Genomic DNA, 24,994 nt, shown 5'->3' on the forward strand with positions numbered 1-24,994 from the left:
CTGAATAGACACTTCTCTCCAAAGAGGACATACAGAGGGCTAATAAACATATGAAAAGATGCTCAATGTCACTAATCATCAGAGAAATGCAAATTAAAACCACCATGAGTTATCACCTCATGCTTGTCAGAATGGCTATCATGAATAAGTCAACAAACAAGAGTTGGTGAAGATGTGGAGAAAGGAGAACACTTTTGCACTGTTGGTGGGATTGATGATTGTTGCAGCCACTGTGGAAAGCAGTATGGAGATACCTCAAAGACTTGAAAATGGATTTGCCTTAGGATCCAGTGATTCCACTTCTGAGAATATATCTGAAGCAACCTGGAACACTGATTTGAAAGAATATATGCACCCTTATGTTCATTGTGGCATTATTTATAATAGCCAATATTTGGAAGCAGCTCAAGTGCCCATCAGTAGATGAGCAGAAAAAAAGCTGTGATACATTTACACAATGGAATACTATTGTAGTTGGTTGTAAAAGAGAAGGAAATCTTACCTTTTTCAACAGCATGAATGGACCTGGAGAGTATTATGCTAAATGAAATAAGCCAGTCAGAGATAAACAAGTACCATATGAGTTCACTTATACATAAAATCTAATGAACAAAATAAACAAAATAGAAACAGACTCATAGATACAGAAAACAAACTGACAGCTGTTAGAAGGGAGAAAGGTAGGAGACTAGGTGAAAAAGGTAAAGAGACTAAGAAAAAAAACCCTCATAGGCACAGACAACAGAATGGTGATTACCAGAGGGAAGTGGGGGTGGGAGGAAGTAGAAGAGGGTAAAAGGGGGATAAATGGTGATGGAAGGAGACTTGACTCTGGGGGAGGTGAACACATATTACAATATACAGACGATGTATTAGAGAGTTGTACACCGGAAACTTATATAATTTTATTAATCAAGGCCACCCCAATAAATTCAATAAAAATTTTAAAAATACTAGTGGTGGTAGATATGAAAAAACAGGATTTCTTTAACCTTGATTTTTGAATTACTTTGAAGTGTTTTTATAACTTTTATATTATCTGAGCCTCACAATAGCCTTATGAAGGAGATAAGGAAAATCTAATATATTTGTTAATTAATTTCCCAATGAACTCTACTACCTGGCAAAAAGCCAATCCAAGCAAATGTCATAATGTCCAAGAACTACAGGTAATAACTTTAACAAAAGGAGAAGTATTCAGATCCTGACTCAGAATCTAGTATTATTATGATAGATAAATTATCCATTAAATCTATAGATTAATAAACAAAGGAGGCAGATAAAATTATCATAGAAAATTGGGTAACAATTGAAGAGACAGAATGCCAAAGAAAAGCAAAAACTAAAAAGGCAAAGCAACCTCATTCTATTTCATAAGGGGAAATGAGATGCCTAAGAAGGCCAGAGCAGTGATGTACTGTAAGTTCCTGGAAACTCTAGCAGACTTGATGCCTGTTCTCACTTTCTTATAACTTAGTAGTTCCACACTACTACTAGGAAACAAACATGGCTCAATAGAGCAGTGATGTACTATAAGTTCCTGGAAATTCTAGCAGACTTCACACCTGTTCTCATTTTCTTATAACTTAGTAGTTCCACACTACTACTGGGAAACAAACATGGCTCAATATATGGAGTGTTTAACCCCTTTTCTTCCTATCATTTTAGGAGACTACCCCAGTTTTAGCTCTGGATTGTATAATTTGAAGTATCATGATATACGACTTTGCCCATGAGTAAGTTTGAGGTCAGTTACCCAGAGTTTTCTAAAGAAAACTGATTAGAACTCCATGTAATACCAATTATTTAAACTTACTCCCGATTGAGACTATTTGCACTGCTCTGACCAAGCTCTAGGATATATACCATTAGCAAATTTAACTGTGGGGAGGTTTTCTAATGAGTTTCAAAGAAAAAGGAGGTAGAAGTTTGATAGACAAATAGAATGCAGTCACTTCTCTACCCATATTGTAAGAAAGAAAAAACACTATTGATAACATTCAAATGCACACCTGTCCAGTTTTCGCCCTTTATTTTATTCTGCCATGACTAGTCCAAAATGGCCCAAAGCTGACTTTGGAAAGATATGAAAATAGGAAATAAAAACTGATTTAAGTACATATAATAAGCCTGTCTTTTTACAACAAAAGTTTTCAAAAGAAAATACATGGACCAAATATGAGAGATCAAAGTACTGTCTATAGATTTCATTCCATAAAAGATTAATTACAAGTGATCACAGATTAAACAAGCTGATTTATTTAAGCTTCTACCACTCCCATTAAACTGACACAGTGTGACTCATTTCAAATGTTATTAAAACAAACTGGTGTTCCAGCCAAGATAGCAGCATCAGGAAATGCACTACTCACCTTTTCCCACAACCACATCAAAATTACAACTAAACTACATAACAATCATCATTCAGAACTGCTTGAATGGAAGTCCTACGACTACAGAGTTAAAGAAGAAACTACATCAAGACTGGTAGGAATGGCAGAGGCATGGAACAGGCTGGTCTCATACCCATATGTGGCAGATAAAAATGGGAGGGATATCTTGGCTGCAGAGGTGTCCCCGAACAGTGAGGGATCCCAGACCCACACTAGGTCCCTCATCCAAGGTTCCATTCCAGGAATATAGGTTCTTATATGTTCTGTCTGTTAAAATTCAGCGGGGATTGAGACTGATGGAGATGGAGGGCTTCTGGCATCTTAGGCAGTTCCTCTTAAAGGCCTGTGCATGGACTTACTCAAATTCCCTCCCTCTGAGCTCTAGCACTGAAGCAGTAAAAGGCACCAAAGACATACAGGGAGAAATCGAATTGTCTGACATTAGCCTGGGAGCTGGGGGAGCAGCTTTCTCCAGGACTGAAGAGCTGGCAGAGTTTTACGAGTCCTCCCCATAACAGAGCTCTCCGGCTGGTGTCATATCTAAGTCTCCATGGACCTGGTTCACACTGTTCACCCACTCTGGTGATTTCCTGAGACCCTATACCTCTGAATTTTCAGGCCCACCCAAGCTTTTGTTACCAGTGTCTTTTCCATATAAATGGCCTGTCTTGACTCATGCTTCAGACTTTCCTGAAATTTCTCAGACAAGGAATATCTGGCCTCAGTGTGCCCCATACCTCTAGCTAAGTGAACCCAGCCCTGGCACTAGCAGCAGCCAGCCTTGGTTTGCAGCTTGGCCTTACCTTGGCACCTCCAAGCCCAGCACAAGTGGCAGCCATTTGCAGATCACTTTGTAGTTCATGCACAGTGGCCCCAGGCAGAACATAGGCAGTGGTTGACCTTGGCCTGCACCTCCCAAGAGTTCCCAAAGCCAGTACACCCAGTGGACATGTTCAGACCACACAACCACCTCCACAAATGACACACTCAAGGGGTAGACTCAGTGGGCACCAGAGCCTTGCTGAAGTAAGTTCTGCTCTGTGGGGTAGACCTCTGCACAGCTCATGCTCTACACTGAGCTCCAGCTCTGGGGAAGTAGCCTGAAAGGCACCAGAGACACACAGGGTGGTTGGTATTCAGTAGTCATAGTCATTCTTTGCAGCTAATTGGCCTGCAGGTAAATCCCTGCCATTGATGTACCAACAGTAATCAAAGTTCAACTAAAATAGGAGGGTGTATATGGTCCACATAGGGGGAAAACCCGGAGCATCCTGTTTTGGTGATCAAGGAAGGCTGTGCACTGGACCCTACGGAACAACTAGTACATTAGGTCACTCTACCAAGCCTGGGAGACATAGCAGCTCCACCGAATACAGAGAAACACACACAGGAGGCTGCCAAAATGAGGAGACAAAGAAACACATCCCAAATGAAACGACAGAACAAAACTCTGGAAAAGGAATTAAACAAAATGGAGATAACAATCTACTAGAGGCAGAACTCAAAACACAGGTTATAAGGATAAGGATGCTCAGTGAACTTAGTGAGAACCTTAACAGCATAAAAAAAGATGAGTCAGAAATGAAAGACGCACTAATTGAAATGAAGAATAATTTATAGGGAATTCAAGAGTAGGGTAGACGAGCAGAGAATCAATCAGTGATTTGGAATATAAGGAAGCAAAAAGCACCCAATCAGTATAGCAAAAAAAACAAACAACCAATCCAAGAAATGAGGATAATGTAAAGAGCATCTGGGACAATTTCTAGTGTACCAATATTCACATCATTAGGATGCCAGAATAAGGAGAGAGAGAGCAAGGAATTGAAAATGTATTTGAAAAAATGACATAAAAATTTCATAACTTGGTGAAGGAAATAGACACACAAGTCCAGGAAGCACAGACAGTCCCAAATTCATATCTTGTACAGTTCTCTAAAAGCAAGCCTGATGGGTAATTTCTCCTTTTCAATGATGCTCCTACTCATTGGGAATCAACCCCATTGGTCATATAATAAGTGAAGGTGAGGGATGCAGGGTTTCATCAGCCTGCCTAAGCCCGTGGTCTCCCTTCCACTCTTCCATAAGTCCTGGACTCTTTGCCCCATGGCAGTCCTTAGCTTGGATGAAAGACTAGTCAGAAGTGGCATATGTACAAACAGTTCTCACAACAGAGCGGAAGTAATTTAACAACCAGGCTTCTGGGGGTTTTGTTTGATACTATATTTTGAGTCCCTTCTTTGTGCCAAGCACGCTGCCAAGCACTGGGGTGGCAATGATGAGTAAGGCATGTTTGGCATTCTCCTCATGCTCAAGGAGCTCACAGGCTAGTAGGCGGAGGTACACACACCAATATAATTAATAGCATGCTCTGAAAGTGATATAGAAAAGTCGTCAGTGCACCTGGTACGGACTGAGGGGTCAGGAAAAGCTTTCTGGAGAGTGTGTTATCTGACCTGAGTCTTAAAGTGTTGGTAGAAAAGAGTCAGGCAAATGGGTGTGGAGAAGCAGGTAGACTTCTAGGCAGAGTCAGTAAAGTAAGAAACTGTATGTTAGGCATAGGGAATTATAAAATGTTCACACTTGCCAGAGCACCATGTTTGAGAAAGATCAGCAAGGTACAAATCATAGTGGGGCTTCAGTGTTTTCTTCAAAGGAAAAACAGAACTACCCTTAAGGCAATATCTGGTTTTTCCTGATTATGCGCAAAGATCAGATTGGGGAAATGGCCATAGCAGCTCTCTTCCCACCCTACCCTCTGCCAGAACTCTTGCCCATCTACCTGTGGATGGGAGGATGGATGAGGTGAAGGTTTACTACCTTCACATGCACACAAAAGAGAGATGAATTGCAACCTCAAGGATTGAGGAAGGGAGGTTGTATGATAGATTTCTATTACGTTTTTTTTAAAGGGATATCCATACTGTTTCCATAATGGCTGCACAAGTGTTCTCTTTTCTCCACATCTTCACAAGCACTTGCTATTTGTTGATTTTTTGATAATAGCCATTCTTATGACTACAGATGTTGAGCATCATGTGTCTCTTGGCCTGTTGTATGTCTTTGAAGAAATGTCTTTTCATGCCCTCTGCCCATTTTTTGATCAGACTGTTTATTTTTTATTTTTGTTATTGAGTTGTATGATTTTTCTTATATATTTTGGACAGTAATTCCTGATCAGATATAATATTTGCAAATATATTTTTTCACTTTGTAATTGTCTTTTTATTTTCTTGATGGTTTCCTTCACTGTGCAGAAGCATTTTAGTTTGAAATCCCACTTGTTTATTTTTTCTTTTGTTTCCCTTGCTTGAGAGGTATTATACAAAATGGTATTACTCAGAATTATATCAAATAGTTTATCACTACATTTTCTTTTAACAGTTTTATGGTTACCATACAATCCAGTAATTCTGCTTCTGGGTATTTGTTCAAAGAAAATGAGAACACTAATTTGAAAAGATATATATACCTCTATGTTCATAGCAACATTATTTACAGTAGCCGAGATGTAGAAGCAACCAGGTATCCATTGATAGAGAAATTCAAAAAGAAGATATACACACATGCGCGCGCACACACACACACACACACAATAGAATATTACTCAGCAATAAAAAAAAAGAATGAAATCCTTCCATTTATGAGAACATGGGTGGATGGACATAAAGGGTATTATGCTAAGTAAAATAAGCCAGATAAGTAAAGATAAATGTTGCATAATTTCACTTATACGTGGAATTTTTAAAAATGAAAAGAAATGGGCAAACAAAACAAAAATAAACTTATAGAAACACAGAATAAACTGACTGCCAGATGGGAGAGGGTTAGAGGGATGGGTGAAAAAGGTAAAGGGGACTATAGTCAATAATAGTGTTAAAAGATTGCACAGTGACAGATAGTTACTAGACTTAGTGTAGTGAAGTAAGTTATATAAATGTCAAATCAGTATGATGTATATTTGAGTCTAATACAATATTGTATGTCAAATATACTTTAATTAAAATTAAAATTATAAAAAAGGAAGAGAGGAAGGGAGAGAAGGATGAAGAAAACAGAAGAAAATATATACATATGACTGCTTCTAAGAATATTTATTGGTTTTTCTAAAAATTATAAAATAAAAAATCAGCCCAACTTAATTATTCAGGGTACAATTGCAGAGAACTGTTTTGTGCATTTACTGAGCTTCAAATGCACTTTGCTGCACTTTGTTGAACAGGGTCAGGACAATCAGGTGGAGCATAATTAAGTCACCTTTCCAAAAAGCAGAAAGAGCTCTTTGTTTCAAGAGAAATTTGAATTTTATCCTCTTTTTTTTCTTGCCTTTACATTTTGTCTTTTCCAATGAAGGGATGCAGTGTTCCAGGGAAGAAACAATACTACAGAGCGGTCAAGAGCACAGGCTCTCGAGCCCTTAGGCCTGAGGTTCAGTCCAGTTCAACTTAAATGGTGATTAGGGATCTTGTGTAATTTCCTACGCCTCAGAGCTCCGGTTTCTGAACCCTACTCCTAGAGTTGCAGAGGGATTAAATGACATTGTATATATGCATTTAGTAGAGGTCCCATCTTTAAGAGTGCATGCAATAAAAGTAAATATGAAGATTATCTAAAGAACTAAAAACATGAGTGATAGCTTACATTTTGGAACAGACATCTGGTGACTTCATAGTAAAAGAAGGGATTTGCTTCTCATCTTGTATTTTCAGCTGTATTGGCCGTTTTACTCCCCAGCAAATGTCCAACATTCCTTCAACAATTAGTTTATCATCTTCAGTCTAGGGAAGAAACCAATCATCTCAAACACCATTGTATTATTTATACAAGGTAGATGTTTTCACTGAAGATGTAGAAATTAAACATGTAAGACATCTTAATAAATAAAAACATAAATTTCCAAGTGGGATTATTTGATTTTTTAATTTATCTACAAAATAATTTTGTTTTTGAAAGTTTTTTTAATTTTTGAAAATAGCTATAACCAGCAAAGTCAGTCATAATGGTAATGACATGCCTATCAAAGGGCACAGTATGTTAATATGTTTCCTGAACTCCGTGATTCTTCAATTAAGTGAAAGTTTAATTCTCTAATTCTGTTTAACTTAAAATTCAAGTGGAATTAAAAACTGCACTAAACTAGAAATTGGAATAACAATTGTTGAGAGATTTAGTGGCTCTTTCCTCATTTCTGAACAGGAAAATTTTAACTCACAAAATTATTATGCAGAATGAGTGAAATAACATATATGAAAACAGTGTAAAATATAAAACAGAAATGACTTTTTGAATACAAATCAATAACAGATTTGAATAATGTCTCCTGAGTTGGAACTGTTATAATAAAAAAAGGAAACTCCATGCAAAGAAAAATTAGCGAACATCTATGAAATATTTACTTATTTAGTGGTTGTAAATATTAATACTAAAGCACATTCCCATAGAACTTATTTTGTAATCTATTTTTCTCTTGTTTATGTAAGTCTTTGTGTTATTAAAGTAATGTGTTAGTATTACAGGTGATTTGGAAAATATAGGAACTAAGAAGAGTCATATTCCAATCATCCAATAACTACTGTTATTATTGAAAGTCAATTATCACAAAACATAAATGACTCAATTCTTATTTAAGAGTGTAATGAAAACTCCAAACTCTGAAATCAGACAGGCCCGTGTTCAAACTCTGGCTCTGCAATTTCCTAGCTGTGTGACCTAGTTGCTGAAACCTTTAAATCTAGGCTGTTTCTTCAGAAGAACAAACATCATAATAGTCCCCAAATCACAGGACCTGGTATTTAATACCTGCTTAAAGAATATAATTACTTATTATTTCTTTGGCTGATAAACCTATGTTGGAGCCACTTCTGAAACAAAGTTTTGCTTTTTCCCACTTTTGAGTTTATATTTCAGATTACTGAGAGGTCAGGTTACTAATAGTTGCTTTTAATAACCAAACATAATTTGTTCTTTGAAATGGCAGTACATGATGCAGATACTACATTTCAATTATCGATGTATAGCATCCTTTCTTTGCCTAATTAAAATTCAATTAATCCCTTACATCAAACATTCAAAGAGTAACTACCCTTTTGATGCTATGTAATTCTTTCCTGATTAACCAAAGAACATATATGCATAACTCAAAGACAAAGACAATGGTGTGTGATGGCCAGAGGGAAGAGGGGGTGAGGGCTGGGTGGAGGAGGGCAAAGCGGGGAAAAATGGGGACATCTGTAATAGTGTCAATAATAAAAATAAAGTGAAAAAAGAAGAAATATTCCAATATCACATAAGGGATATCAGAATGTTTTCTAATTTCAGGAAACATGTCTTTGCACATTAATTATACCTGAAGACTTATTTATACTTATATAATTTCCTTGTCCCAATACGTAGGTCGCTTCTCTTCCATATCTACATGAATATCCTTGGTGATTTCAAGGATCCTTATATGCCATCTCTAAACAAATAGCTGCCAACTTTGTATCTCTAGCCCAAACCTCTCCCTTGAACTCCCATTGTCACACTGCCAGCTTGACATCAAACTTAATCTGTTTCTAACTAACTCATGATAGTTCTTCCATCAATATTTTCTTCTCCCAGTGTTTCCCATCTTGGTAAATAGCACCCCCACCCTTCTAGTTTTTCAGGTCAAGAATTTTACAGTCATCATTTATCTTTCTCTCATACTGAACATTCAATGCAAATTCTACAAACTCTACCATAAAAATATATTCCTAATATAACCACACTTACCACATCCACTACCATGATTCTGGTCCATGCCATTGTCATTGATGACAGATTATTTCAAGTTTCTGGTTTACCTCATTCTTCTCCTGCTCCCTTCATACATTCCCAGTAGCCTGAGAGAGCCTTTACAAAGAACCCTTTCAGATAATCTCACTGTTCTATTCATAACTCCCTAGTGGCTTCTCATCTTATTCCAAGTAGAAACTGATGTCTCCACAAGACCCTACATATTCTTGTACCTTCCCCTCCTCAGTTATCTGTCTACTAGTTCCCATTCTCACAAGGTTCCTGCTGTCCAGGCTCAAAATCTTTATTTGTGCTGTTCTTTCTGCCAAAATGTGTGTCCCACAGACTTCTACAAAGTTTGCTCCCTCACATCTTTCAGAGCCTTTGGTCAAATGTTCCCCTTTCCCTCCCCACTTAGGTTCCAGAGCCTACTTGCACTTGGGTGTTTCCCACAGCCACCATCAACATCTGACATGCTGTACATTTTACTTCTCTTTCTTGCCTTTCTATTAGGATGTAAACAGCATGAAGGCAGAACATTCTGTCTAGTTTATATTTTTTTAATGCTATGGCCCCAGCTCATAGAACAGGGGCTTGTACGTGGTAGACAATCAATATTTGTTTAACTCATTAATCAGAGTTTAAGAAAGCCACGTTATCCTCCATGGACTGCCCCTTTTAATGTCATTGTAAGTCGGTCAGAAGTCAGAAGATTTGCAAAATTCTGTATTCTAACTTTGCTGACCAGTGAGTAAAGATGGAAAGACTAAAAAATCTGATATTCTCACTGTATACTTTACTTCACATAGTTTTAAAAAATTATGTAAGACATGAGATTTTATTTAAAAATTAAGTGACTTTTTGATTGTGAATTGAGTACTAATTCACAGGTTTGGAAAAGGCCTGCCTCAGCTTGTCTGTTCATAACATCAAAATCCAAACAAACATGTTCCTAAGGATAACAAACATCTTAACATCATGAGTTTTGTGAAAACTATTAAATAAAATCTTAATCAGCATTTTCTTAAAATTTTGATCTTTTCTTAAATTTTCTATTTTTTATTAATTATGGACATTAGAGATCTAAGATATAGGCCAATATTAAAATAATTTAAAATTTGGCCCACTTCTTTTTAAAGGGATTAGTTATTCTGTATATTATATTTGGGAAGATAGTTGACATATCCAATTGAACTCAATTATTTAAGTTCATTAGTAAACAACAGAGTGGTTTGTAAACATCCAACTGTCTCAGCTGCAGATTTAAGCCAAAACATGGTGGCCTAAAGTCAATGTTCCGCCATCAAATTTGAAGATATAAAACAGAATATTAGAAAATTATAATGATCCCTGGGACCAAGAAGATATTATAAAGATGGAAAGTGAGCGGCATTAGAATAAAAGACTGAGTGGAGAGACACGCGAAAAATGAGGCAGTCAAATGAATGAACGATCAAAAGAAAGAGGAAAAGAAAAAAAGAGAAAAAGAAGGAAGACCTAAGGCCAGTGTGCACGGTAGCCTGTCAGTTGCACCCTGAAAATGCTTTCTAGCTTCGGAACTGTACTGAATTGTTTCTTTAACATTTTTATTATGACATGGTATGCATTCATTTTAATGTTCTTTCATTTTAACAACCAAATCAAACTATGTTACAGATGTGTCATGATTTATTTGAGCAATTCTCCATTAGTAGAGACTTAACATACCTTCAATTTTTTCCTATTACAAATGGAAAATCCTTCTGTTTACATCCTGGTGCATTTATAAGATAGTATTAAGATAGATTTCTAAAAGAATTGCTGTTCAAAAGATATTCATACACTGTTTTTAAAGTGGAGAGCAGATATGTCATTAAAGTCATTTTAAAATACTTTCTTATTCACCAAAGAATGCTTAGGAAGTCACAGACGTCCCAGGACTGGAATTTTTGTGATACACTTTAAAAAATTATGACCAAGTTAAAGATTAACCTGTTTCTCACAGACCATTTGTGCTGCTGGCTTATGGACTCCACCCATCCTGACTCCTCTGTATCCTCACGGATTTTTTTTCTGTGAATCAACTGTATTTCATTTCCTGATGCACTTACCTGACCATAGGAAATATGCAGATTTTTCTGGTTCTTATAAAAAATGTTATAGGTCTTCAATAAAGAATTAAGTTGCTCCCTTAAAAAAAGAGAAAGTTACATTCAGTTACAATTAGTCTTTGGCTCCTTAAGAGTGAAAGGCTGTGATGGTGCTTCCAGGTCATAAAGATATGAGATGGAAGGAAATGGTTCAATGGGATTTTACTGTTCTGTCATTTTAACGTAATGTAAGTCATTGAAAACTGAAGGCTTCTTAGGACCCAAATAAATGTTAAAGCTGCTAATTCATAAATGAGTAACCAAAGAACGGACACGGCTGAGGACAAAAGTGGTGAGAAGAGGGTTCTATAGCAGAAGGCAGCTGTAAAATAGAGATTTGGTTTTGTGTTCCTTTTTTGTTTTGCAGCACTTAACCAACCTAAGTGAAGCACCTAGTATTTGCCCCGCATTATGCTATCTATCTGGGGATAGAGCAAAGGTTCAGGAAGGGTCCCCACCCCTGAGTGTTTGCCCCTGTGTGGCACGTGGGCTCTGAAGGTGGGGGCGGGGGAAGGCTGTTTCCTGCCACACCTCCATCCTTTCGTCTGTGCCTCCCCAGCTCAAAATGCTTATCTGACCTACTCTGTTGGTCCAAGCTATTGTCTCTCACCTGGATTATTGGAAGTTTCCTGAAAGCCTCCCTGTATCTGTTTGTCTATTTTCAACAGCAGGAGTTATTTTAGTGTACACTTGATTATATCTCTCTTTTGTTCAAACTTCTCATTATTAATGCCAATAGCCCTCCAATGATTTCAAAGGCCAGATGTGACCTTCTCTGCTGTTACACCTTTGATCTCATTTCCTGGTTCTCTCTCCTTCACTCACTACTCTCCAGCCACTGGCTGCCTTGATGTACCTTGAACATTCTAGGTGCAACCTGATCCCAGGGCCCCTGTACTTGTTGATCCCCCCGCTCTGCCCAGGGTGATCTTCCCCCCAAACCATCACAATGTTAGCAAGCTCATTTTTCAAAAATATTTACTCAAAAGTCATCTTCTCAAGGAGTCTTTCTTGACCACCCAGTCTAGAAGTTTTCCTTCTCAAATGTTCATATCCTGCTTCCCTCTTTGCTTCTGCTGCTTAGATACCACTTAACCTTGTATATTTTACTTATATTCTTGCAATAGATAGTTATATATTCCTATATATTATAAGAATATATATTTTTATAATAGTGTCTTATATTTTGTCCCCCACCCCTGCCACTAGGCTATACGTCCCTGAGGGCAGACATGTCTCTATGTTTTGTTCACACTCTGTTTCATGTGCCCAGAAGAAGGTCTGGCACACAGTAAAAACTCAACAAATGCTAGCCGAATGAAGTGAGCAGAGAAATTTTTGTTTCTAAAACTACAAAACATACTGAAGAAAAGGAAAAAGGCTTTTTAAAAAATATATATATAGGTGAATTTATGTGGAAGAAATCTCATGATATCAAACTTCCAAATATATCAACAACTAAAGTCCCTTTGATCCTAAATATGTCTCTCTCCCACAAGGATCTTAGTTCCATGAGGGCAGGAATTTTGGTCTGTTTTATTCACTGCTGCCTTTGCAGTGCTTAGAACAGAGACTTGCTCATAATAAGCTGTTATTCAACAAACACTGAATATTGAACTACAGAATTCATGTATATTAATTTTTACATGTTTGAGATCACATTCTTCTTCCATTTGACTTTTTTCTCTTGTCATTTTTTTCATGTGCACATTCCCAAAGATCATTATGCTCCACATAATCACCACATTAAAAAAAGTTCTACAGAATTCTTGCAAGCTATCATTCCATTTCCCAACTGGGTTACTTTAGAATTTTAGTGTTAATAAATATTTCTGCTCTAAATATCAATGAGCACACTGATTTTGTGCCTTGGAGCCATTTCTGTGGGATATTTCCTAAAACTTATAGTACTGCTAAAGATCATAAACACTTTTATAGCTCTTATCATTGAGTGCCAGAGCAGCATACAGAAATTTCTGGTTCACTTGGGATGCAACTCCTGATATGCTGAGCTGTGAGAGTTGTTATTAAAGCAAATGAATTTTTACATAATCTTATTCCCTCGGCTTCTGTTTCTGATAGAACTGCACAATACGGTATAGTACAAATATCCTTCAAAGTATTTACCTCAGGATTATGTATAATTAGAAAGATTATTCTCTGGGAACAAGCTATTTGGAAAATGTTTCTGTATCTGAACAAAACATGACTAAATCTTCCTCCACAGAAATAAGCCTCCCAGTGACCCAGGGAACTGGCAAACTGTGGTCCTGGGCCATCTGTTTTTTGTAAATAAAGTTTTATTGGAATGCAGCCACACTAATTTGTTGGCTTGTTGTCTATAGTTGCTTTCCTGCTATAACTGCAGAGCTGAATCATTGTGACAGAAACCAGATGTCCCACAAAGCCTAAAATATGTATTACCTGGCCCTATACAGAGAAAGTCAGCCAAATACCACACAAGTCCTTTTTTTTTTTTACCACAGGCAGGATCTTTCTGACTATCAATGACACTTTGAAGGAATATTGGAGTATGGAAGAAGAGTAGAACAAGCTCAGTAAAATAGTGTTTAAATAAAATTATGTAGTTAGTGGTGCAATAAAATGAGGGGTTAGCAAAGAAGATTCAGAATTAGCTGAACAACTACAGCAATGGTGAGTGCATTCCAAATATTGAAAGATCATCATATTTTAATTGTATATTCCTGACCAGAGGGCCTTTTAAAGATGATCCTTTATACAGCTTATGAAACGATGGCTCTAATACAACACAATAAACCGTGGCTTGCAACATTCTGAGTACACTTGTTGGCATTAGGGGCACAAGGAGCTGAAGTGCTATTGTCAGATTGACCATCTGCTGATTCAAATCATGTCCTTTAACAGAACACCTGTACTAATGGTTGTTCATTCATACATTCACTGTGTGAGCACAATCAAGAGACCTCAGTCATATTCTGAGGGTGAGTGGGAACTTGGAGGACTAGATGTACAGCAAACTTTGCAGGGTAAGAATTAAACCAGGAAGGGATGAGGAGCTTACCAGGTAATATAAACATTAACAAGGACATGTAGCTCTTTCTAGAGTTGTGGAGAAAGCTCAAGGAGTTGAGATTCTATGTATAACATGTAAAGTGGGGAGTGGTGAGCAGTGAGCTGAAGAAGCAGAAAGGAACCTTGTGAACCATTTTAAGAAGCTTAGAATTTACCCCACAAGCAAAGGGCAGCTACTGAAGATTCTTAGCAAGAAAAACACATGAAGATGCTAAGGGCCACTAGGGAACTTAAGGAAAACATATTTCAGGACAGGACAAGATGCAGCAAGATGAGTGGGACCACTGCAAGAAGTGCAGGAACTAGGCTATGTTTCATGGAAAGGCGACCAGATGTCCCACATCTATGGAAGGGTCTACAGTCTAAAAGGGACTCAAAATAAGTATAGGGATTATATGGTTTAGGAAATCCAAAGGTAATCACCAAAGTGTTACCTAGGCAGCCCTAGTCAGGAAATGGGATACTGATTTAATATACACCGTGCCTTGTCAATGGTAATTGTAATAGATTTTAGGATACACTTAAATGTTACATATGGACCCCCTCAAAAAAAGAGAAAGACAACCCTTTTCTCTCACCCCCCAAATAATTCACCCAACCACAGCCAGAGTGCTTAGCAACTGTTGCCTTAACAAAACTATAAAATGGGTGAGAAGAAATGGATTCCACATCCAATCCTCTCAGTTTATAAATCTGTGGTATATAGAAGCCACTGGGATACCCAAGAAGTAGATGTGAGATTCAAACAGCCTGTACGTGGCATGTGTGATACATAAGAAATTGATTTTCTAAGATCTGGATGTTTTTTAGAAAACATCACACAGTACACAATCTCGATAGTGTTTTTACAAAACTAAGGGATGGCAAACTTCCATGTAAGCTGGACATCTAACGGCATGAACACAGAATCATAATCTTGCCCAGGACAGAAGCCAGCCCAGTGCCCTGGCAGTGCAGAGAGAGGATCCTGACGCTGACAGACACCCAGAATTTCTCATTATGCTTCCTGGAAGAGCGCTGGCCAGGGAGAGTCTTAACAAGGGTGAAAGGTGTAGAGGAAGGATGCAGAAGAGAGTCCAGGGCTCCTGTTCCTTTAAGGCTCCTAGCTCAGTTTTAATGAGTAATAACAGATCCAGCATTACATGTAAAATGCTTAGGTGTACTTTGCACTTTGTGGTCTGAATTGCAGCTGCTCAGCAGATGGGAATTACCCACATCCTGACGTTTGCTTTGAATGACAGGCTTAGCAAGAAATAAGTTCCTCAATCTTATCACGCTATTTAGCTGCCCAGGGCTGGGAGGGGGAACATTTTTATTGGATTTTATAAAGCTGTAATATGCATGGACATTGGACAGCATGATGTGTGAAAGTGAGTTATGTCCTGCACAGATAACATGGATGTCAAATATTAGTTGTAATAAGAATTATCTCTCTTGTTTTACTAATGATTTATGGCATAATTAAGTGGACACTGAATTCCTTTCCTGGAAACCAAAATTCCCCGTCCCATTCTTTACTAAGTGGTTCTTACAGTTTGGATTCACTGAAGGCCAATGAGAAATACTGTTGTATGCTGCATTCCAACGTGAACTTCAGAGACTGCCAAATGACACAAAATGAGCTTCAGAGGAAAATATAGCCGGACGTAGCCACCAAAGGTGTATTTGGCCGTGACTGTGCTTCCTGAGTTTCTGTTACTTCTGCCTCTTGGAGTCTTGCTGAAAAATGCTCAGGCTCCAAATCGGGCAGCCACTGAACTGCATCATGGCAGTGGGGCTGGGAACAACGTTCCGCTGCGTGCGTTGCCCTGTTTGAGAGCAGGGATCTAAACTACAGGAGTCTCTTCAGAGAGATGAAAAAACTGAGGCAGAGTTAAAATGCTAACTTGCTCTCTTACAGTTGTTTTTTTCCTCTGAAAAAGTACCTTCCCCACAAATGATTTTGTTCATAATGTTAAATTTTAGCAATGAGATTAATAATTGCATGTTAGGTTCAAAAAAACAATTTAAACTTATGTATGCTTTTCTAAAATAACTATGAATTAAACATGTAAAAGAAACAGATTGATCATTTGCTGGGAATTAAGGCTGTAATTTTTATTTTATATGTTTTAGTTCTTGTACTTCCCAAACTCCATATAATAAGTGCACCATACATTCATAATGTTTTCGTAATTTTACTTCCATAAAAGCATAATATAAATGCCTCTATGTTTGGGGAAAGGTGGAACCAGGAAATAGGAGAGCAGAGAATAAATGCACGCTTATCATTAACACATTTGCCAAAACAAGCCATCATTTCATATTTCAGTTGTCTGCAAGCAGTAGCAGAATTCTCATAACCCACTTTATCCTTCATTACTGTCAACATCGGATTAAAATTGCAAACTTCTGCAGCCCTTCTTCGAGAAGCAGCCACGGCCCCAGATCTTTTTTGCCTTTGGTCTCATCTCCTGCCTCCAATGATGAGAAAAGAAGGCCTTTCAACCTTTGCAGGGAGACCTCCCCCAGCTAGCAAAGTAGGTTATTCACATTTCCATTGCAAATGAGGGGACTGGGTTCCACAGCTTGAAACCTGAGAAGATGGAAAGAGGATGACTATCTTGACTGAAGTAAAAATGAAAAGCCTGAATAATCAGAGAGCTCCACATTTGCCTAACTCTTCCCTACTTCCTTTGAAAGTGCTGCCCTCTTTGAAAAGGAAGGCTTTCTAACATTCCTAACAACTTTTCAAAGGTCATCATTAATTATCGCTGCAGGTTGGGGTTCCAAAACTGGAGGGAGCATCAGAATTACCTGAAGGACTTGTTGAAACCCAAGGTTGTAAGTGGCACCCCCAAAGTTTCTGACTGAGTAAGTCTGGACGGGTCCTGAGAATGTGCATTGCTAACATGTTCCTGGGTGATTTTGATGCTGCCAGGCTAGGGTTCACACGTTGAAATCTGTTCTTTTAGATGTCAGGGTGCTGAGAAGCTATATGATATTATTCTTTTAGGGAAAAGAAAGTCTTTCTACTGGCTGGTTGAAAGAAAGCTACCATGTCACCATAGGTTGAAATAGGTGGTCATTCCAATGAAAACTATAATAGTTACATGTAATCGGCCTACTAACAGCTCTGCTTCTCCCTGCTCTGTTACTGAAGTGAGGGGCAGGAGAACACTGTTCTTCCAGACATTCCTGGGAGGGTGTTTGTTCTAGTTTCCTATTGCTGCTGTTACAAATCACTACAACGATAGTGGCTTTAAACAACACAAATATTTATATTGCCTTACAGTTCTTTAGGTCAAAATGCAGGTCTCGCTGGCTATAATCATGGAGTCAGCAGAGCTGTATAAAGTTCTAAGGGAGAATACGTCTCCTGCCTTTCTCCAGTTTCCAGGGTCTACCCACATTCCTTGGCTTCTGGCTCCCTCTTTCATCTTCAGTGCCAGGCACTGGCCAGCAAAACTCTGACACTGACTCTTCTCAAATAGCTCCCTTATAATTACACCGGCTTTAATCTCAGCTGATTAACAACTTTAATTCCACCTGCAACCTTAATTCCCTTTTGCTATGTAATATAAAATAGTCATAGCTTCAGGGGATCATCTTTGAGAGGCCATTCTGTTTATCATGGGACTTAAGAGTGTTCCCTATCTAAATAGTATTGGAACGCCTGGGAAACATCTTTCAGATGTTTCATCAATCAGAACCTGTATTTTAACCAAAATCCCCAGGAAATTTGCATGTACATGCAAGTTGAGAGAAGCTGTGATGTAGATAAGCACCTTGCTCCTAGAAATGAATCCATACTTAAGGGTAACACATGTCAAGTCTAAACACTAAGTTCCTGATTCAGTTTTTTGAGGTAGATTATTGCCATACTCATTCATAACCACCCAAAATTTATGGAAGAATTACTATATCACAGACAACATAAAAGATGCCGGGGGCACTGCAATCTATACAACCATTGAGACCCCTGCAGTGATGGCATTTACTTTCTGGAGGAGGAAGACAGAAGAAAAAAGAAGAGCAAATAAAGAAATACACTAAGTTTATAGAAGGATAAATGCTATGAGAACAGTAACACAAGATCATGTGATCTTGTGCATTGAAGAGGACATTTTAGGAAGAGCTAACAGGAGGACTGAAATATTAAACAGAAACCTCAGTGATGGAAAGGAGACAGTCATGAAGAATGAGGGAGAGTGTTCAAGCACGGGACGCAGGGCCACATCCTGTGTGCCGGACTAAGCGTGGCATGGTTGAAGGAGAGAAAGAGGGGAAGGGTGGTTCAAGATGAGGTCCTAAAGGTCCTCCAGGCCAGTTCATGTTGGGCCTTAGAGACTCCTTAAGGATTCTGCAATAGAAACCTGTAAGGATTCAAACAAGATGATGTCACTTACATTGCAAAGGAAACTTCTGGCTGCTGAGGGAGAATGGACGGTGGGGACAGAGAATGGAAGCAGATTGCCCAATTATGAGGCTGTTGGCAGTTGTCTAGGCAAGAGACAATGGTGGCTTGGCCTAGATGGTGAGAAGTGGTTGGATTTTTGAGGTGGAGCTGATTGGACTTGCTGTGGGGCTAGGTATAGAGATGAGGGAATGCAGCAATGACATTGGTATCTAACTTTTATTGGTAGTCTTGCTTCTCATTTTTCCATGTGTTGAAGTTTCATTTCAGGTTTTTCTAATACTGTAAAACATTTTTCTAATGCTTTACAGATTTTTTTAAAGCTAGTTGAAAAGTAAACACAGTTGTGCCACCCAACACCAGTCCTTATTGGAACAGATGCAAGCTGGCTGTAAAATCCACCCTTTGTGTGTGAACAGCTGGAGGTTTTGTGCTTGTTAAGGATGACTGCCTGGACTCCACTGTCTGATGTCCTTTGTTGCTTTGGGATGAGAATCAATATCTATTTATTCTGCTAATGAAGTTTTTCAGTTATTTTGATGATATGCCTTTCAGCCTCTTGGACTACTGGGATTGTTACAAGAGTGTCTGAAATGCAACAGGTGGTCGTGGATCCTCAGAGCCATCCTTGTGGCTGTGAGCTAGAGAGCGGCTTTCTTTACCTCCCTCTTCTGTAACATTGCCATGACTTTGACCACTGATTCTCCTTCCAGTTGAAAACACATATATTAGACAACCACCTCATTTCTCTCTGGGCATCCTCCAACTAGTCTGTTTATGCTGTACAGAGTATATAGAACGCAACTCATCATATCATCTGCTTTGCTTAACATCCTTAAATGTTTCCCATTGTTCTTGGATAAAAGTCTCTAATCCTTACCACAATAGGTAAAATCCTGCTTGATGTCTCTTCCTCTTTAGCCTCCTTTCGAAAGATGCTTTTCCTTGTGTCTTGTACCTCGGCCAAACTGAGTACCTTTCATTTGCAGGAACTGTGCTCTCTCTGGCCATAAACATTTTGGGATGGCTCTCAGAGTTAGGAACGCTCTCCTACTTACTGCTTTAAACTTGTAAGCTCCCTCCTCCTTCATATCTCTGGACCCTTCCTGCTTAAGCTAGGTCCTTACTCTCCCCGAAAATTGTGCTCCTTTCCTTTTGAACACTTACCCTGAGTTTGTTGTCAGGCCTTTGGACCTGTGGTTCTCAAAGTGTGATTCCCAGACCAGTAGCATCCATACTACCTAGGAACTTGTTAGTCAAGTAAATGATCACTCCGAGCTAGACCTACCGAATCAGAAACTCTGGGAAGGAGGTCCAGCAACCCTTAGGTTAACAAGCCCTCTGAGTGATTCTGATCAAGGCTCAAGTTGGAGATCTGTAGCTGAGACCTCCCTGGTCTGTTTTTGCTCATAATTCCATACCCCAGCTTCCAGTACAGCTTTTGGCTTATAGTATGTGCTTGGTAATTATTTATTTAGGGAATAAAATATAGATAATTAAATCCTGATCCATTTTTAGAGGGGAAAAATTTTTTTCCCAGTGCAACTAACATAACCAGAAATTCAAGTAAAGTCCATAGGTAAATATATTTCTAGAGTGTTTGAGTTTTTATTTTATCAGACTTTCTATTGAAATATTTTTAGTGTATCTTGGACAGATAGATGGTCTTATTGTTTATTAATGGATTGAAGTAAATATATAAATGTGAAGTAAATGCATTTTATTGGGAATAACAGTCATGTTGATGTGTGCTTAATGACTACTGACAATATATGCTCACTGAAATACATCTGACATAAAAAAAGCTTAAAAATTACCTTTTTCACACATCTGGTGGGGGGGAGAACATTATTGACCTATCATAACATAGTAACAAATGTGATATCCAAATTCTCCTAATGAGAATTTCTTTTGTTTTCACTAGGTCATCAAACATAAAAAAGAATTTTAAAATACATTTTTTAAAAATCCCCACATAGGAAAATAATCTCATTCTTAAGAAAAAAGATGGCCCTAATCATGACTCAAATATTTTCCCTGGCTCAATTTAAAACTCTGACTCCTTATAAAGATATATTGGAGAGGGCTGGCTCCCTTCTCCTTTGTTAAAGACAAGAGTCAAGTGGACTTCAGGAAAAGTGGTGCTCTTTATAGGCCTACACGCAGGGCATGCTGGGGCATGCAGTGTTTGCTCTAGTTCCTTTGACCAAGAGAAGGTCCTGGCCGTGAACTTAGCAAATATTGCCCTCTGGCTTTCCCGGCCAGGTAGGAGCAACCTCTGAACACTGGTTCTTTGTGCTGAATTTGTGCTCAGAGGCGCAGTTGGCAGGTTCCTTTGTTTCAACAAAGGGTACTGGCCAGCACACTTGGAAAAAGGAGCTGTTTGGAATAATGCACTTTCTGCTAAAATTTATTACATCATGCTAATTAAAGTTATTTACTAAGGGCAGGAATGCGCACGTGCCTTGTGGGCTGCTGCTGGAAGGGTGACAGCCTGCGAGGGTTTGTATTAGGTTCCCAAGTAGGAGAAAAAGCCTAACAGCTTTCGGGAGTGAAATGGAATCTGCGTTCCAAACCTGAATTCACACTTCTTTTCAACCACAGGGTTGGCATTTGCTCACCTCTAAAGTGCCCTGATTTCAGCTGAGGACTTAAAATGAAAGCACATCAAAAGCATTCATGTGAAACCATTTTTAAAAAATCAGCCCACTTAGAATATTAGCCATGTGAAACTACGCTGTTGTTGGAGTAGTGATGACCCCAGGCAATGAAACAGCAACTGGAACCTTAGTCATTTGAGCATGAAGCAAACTATGCCAACACCCTTCACCCAAAGAAGTTTCTAAACCCAGAATCCTCATCCGGCAGTAAGACAAATTTTATATTGATTACTGTGTTATGAATATTAAAACTTTTCATTTTATTGATCATGTGTAGTTCTCAAGAAATTGGCTAAAATCAAAATTGCCACCAAACAGATTCCATTTTTGTACTCATTTCAGTGATTTTTGTGTTTTTCTGTGGAAAAAATAAAAATCCCTTAATAAGTTGATAATTCTGTCTTGTTTGCTAGAACAATGATTAGTACAGAGTGGGGGCTGAATAGCTACTTGTTAAGTGACTAAATAAATAAAGGTGTTTGTCAGATTTGTGACATTAAATGTCATTGGTGGTCAGTGATATTATTATCATTTCTGGCCACTCCTTTGTAAAGATTTCCTAGGCTCCAAGAATTTCGTTTGTTCCGGGTGGTCTGAAGTCCTCAGGCTTTAATCCTTTCCTACTCTGAGCAGTGGCTCTTAAGCTTCCCTATGCATCAGAAGCACCTAAGAGTCCTGGGGTGGAACCCAGGGTCTGCATTTTTCAGAAGCTCTGATTAGGAGGCAGGTGGCTCAGGAACCACATTTTGAGAAATAAGGTTTTCAAGTCAAGTGTTCATATAAATGCTGTAATATTTTACTTTACCATCTGGAGTTCCAATTAATACATGGATAACAGGGTCTGGAATGGGCTCTTGGCTATAGAAGATAAACTATAAGTCCTCATTTCAGTCAATTAAAATCATAACACAAATTAAGGGTCATTATAATTACAGATCTTTCTTTGGAGATACACTCCTAAAATAGATATGGTTTCATCGTGACATACTTACTGCAGGTCAATTATAAAATGAGAAGGCATATTAGAGTCTCTAGTTTTGTTAGTTTTCTTTCTCCTCTTATATTCCTGATTATTAGAAAGTATTTGTAAAAAAATGTTTTCAAAGGTGAAAAATTAGAGTGCTGAGTGTAAGACTATTTTGTAGGAAAGTGATTAACACATTCTGGCTGAGAGCTGCGCCTGTGCTATTCAAACTAATTATTCATGTACTGTATTCATGATTTTGGCTAACTCCAAGTATCATCTGTTGACAATGTTTTTCTAATTGACTCCTCTTTTTAAGTTAAGTTTTTTTTTATTCATCATGAGCAATAATGTTTGTAAAATCAAAAATTTCACATGCTCTTATGTTAAGTGAAATAAGCCAGGGGGCGAAAGACAAATACCATATGATCTCACCTATAAGTGGAACCTACCCAACAAAACAAAGATGCAGGGAAAATAAAACCAGGAACACTGAAATAAAAAGAAACCAACGAAGACAAGAGGGAAGGAGGGAGGGGTGGGTGGGGGAAAAGGAAGGGAAGGGGCAAGTCAAGGGACATATAGCAAGGACTCATGGACAAAGCCAAATTGGGGAAGGATTGAGGGAGGGAGGGGGAAAGGGGAGCCGGGGAAAGTGGTGGGGGGAAGGCGGAGACAAATGTATTTGGAAAAATAAATTAATTAATTTAAAAAAATCTCACATGCTCATTATATTTTTCTAATATTTCCATAAGTGTTTGAATAAAAATCAATTATCTATGTTTCATTTAAAATCATCCAGGTGCCCCACCTTGGGAAACAGGATGCAAAAAATCCTTAGGGCTTACCCTCAAAGGGCTTATATTCTACCTCAGGAAATCAAGCATCTCTAATGAGACAATAAAGACAAGTCTGGAGACTTAAGTAAGCTGTTGGCGAGAGAGAAAACTCATCAAATGTTTTTAGAAAGATAATTTTTGTTCCAATAACATTACATTTATTTGTACTCTTTGGTCCAGTAATTTTATCTCTGTGAACTAGCCCTTGTGTATTCAAAAAAATTGGAGCCATATTGAGGGTCAAAATTAAAGAAATAACTATATTAAACTACTCCTATATCATTGAATGCTACGATGTCATTAAAATCACCTTTAGAAGTATTTTTAATGGTAAATAAAAATATTTTTAATATAATGCCAGGTGTGTAAAACAAGATACAGTATAATCTCAATTATAGCAAATAGAGTCCTTAGAAGATGGAGAATATGAAAAATTAAATAGTATATATGTTTCCTCAGTAGTGAGATTATGGATAATCTTTATTTTTTATTTTTTAAATCTGGATGTTTCTATATTTTCTCTGCTTTTATAATTGCATAAAACATAAATATATAATATATAATAATCAAATAATCATACTTAATAATTTGGAAATAAATATTTTAAAAAAGAAAAAAATATACAAGTAATTAACACAGGCTAATTAAACTCTTTAACTGCAGTTCAGGGAGGCTTTCACTGGGAAAGTGAAAAGCTGAGACTGGGAAACAAAATATTCCAAAAGCAACAGAAGTTGACCTGGTAACTACTAGTGTCTATGTCAGTGAAAATCTGTGATTTTCATACTGTGACTTCACAATGAACAAAAGAAGGGAATGTGGTAAACCAAGACAGAAGTTACCATTGGCTGGTCATGGCTACAGTGAGATTGACCTAAATCTTATTCAAACTGAGGAGCTCTATAAAGGTGGAAAAAAACCGTTCTAGAGAATAGACCAGGAGGATAAACCTTGAAAATAAAAAGAAATGCAGGCATACAAATGATAGGAATTAGCCAGGACAGAAATACCCCTCAGAGCAGACAAGAGTCAGGGAGGGCACAGGAGCTTCTCTATGACATCTGTCTTGAGCTTTTTTCAGGGAAGAGAGGTTGATGCCAAGGTGTGCACACCAGGGACTGTGGAGGGAGGTTACCTGGTGTATGTTTAGAGTGTATTTTAATCTGGTTGTGAGGGTAGGTCTAAAGGTTGGAGTGGGAAAGGGCTTTGCTTCTTCAGGAATTCAGGAGGTAGATAGAGCTGCTGTGTCACAGCTGAAGTGTCTAAGGGACAACGGCTGTAACCTCAGCAGTTGTAACCTGAGAGGTGGGCCCCAGGAGCAATTTAGCAATGCACTGATGGGGCAGATGAGAGTCATGATTTCACGAGCTGAACTGAGTCATGCAGAGTTGAATAACAGGAAAATATGTACAGGGGTTTGTACATTCTTTTCTTATGCTCTGTGCTTTTCTTTCTCTGAACTTTCCTCCTGGTGTGGTAAATTTCTTTTCCTGGTTGGTTCAAGTTACACAGCACGAAAGGCATATATAGGCAAAAAGGAACACTGGTGTAGACCCAGGGCTGTTGTCTTTGGAGACACCTCTCTTCCTTCTGTAATTTTCTTTGGGAAGAGGCAAATGCGGCAGGGGGATCTTCTTGGAACTTCCTGGGCTCTTACCCTGTTTGTCACCTTCTGCCACTGTCTTGGGAGCCTCTTACCTTTTCACAGGCTCTCCCAACTTCTCCATCATCTTACCTTAACCTCATTTGCTTCCTGCTTCTCCTGCAGATCATTCAGTCTTTTTCTCATCTTTTCCTTTTTCT

General features: G+C 38.3%; 1 protein-coding gene across 2 annotated transcripts in view; it reads right to left on the minus strand.

The window, feature by feature from the left end:
• Positions 1-24,994, minus strand: part of RASSF6 (Ras association domain family member 6) — a 54,154-nt gene that overhangs the window by 14,593 nt on the left and 14,567 nt on the right. For both annotated transcript variants that reach the window (XM_054591561.1, XM_054591556.1), the window contains 2 exons: positions 11,240-11,318; positions 7,035-7,171 (listed from right to left, as the gene is read on the minus strand). In XM_054591561.1, coding sequence (XP_054447536.1) covers positions 7,035-7,171; positions 11,240-11,318 — 216 coding nt within the window. The remainder of the gene's footprint in view (positions 1-7,034; positions 7,172-11,239; positions 11,319-24,994) is intronic.

This window comes from Pteronotus mesoamericanus, unplaced genomic scaffold (assembly GCF_021234165.1).
Source record: "Pteronotus mesoamericanus isolate MK-2021 breed Mesoamerican mustached bat unplaced genomic scaffold, CSHL_Meso_final contig_130, whole genome shotgun sequence".
NCBI classification, from domain to species: Eukaryota; Metazoa; Chordata; class Mammalia; order Chiroptera; family Mormoopidae; genus Pteronotus; species Pteronotus mesoamericanus.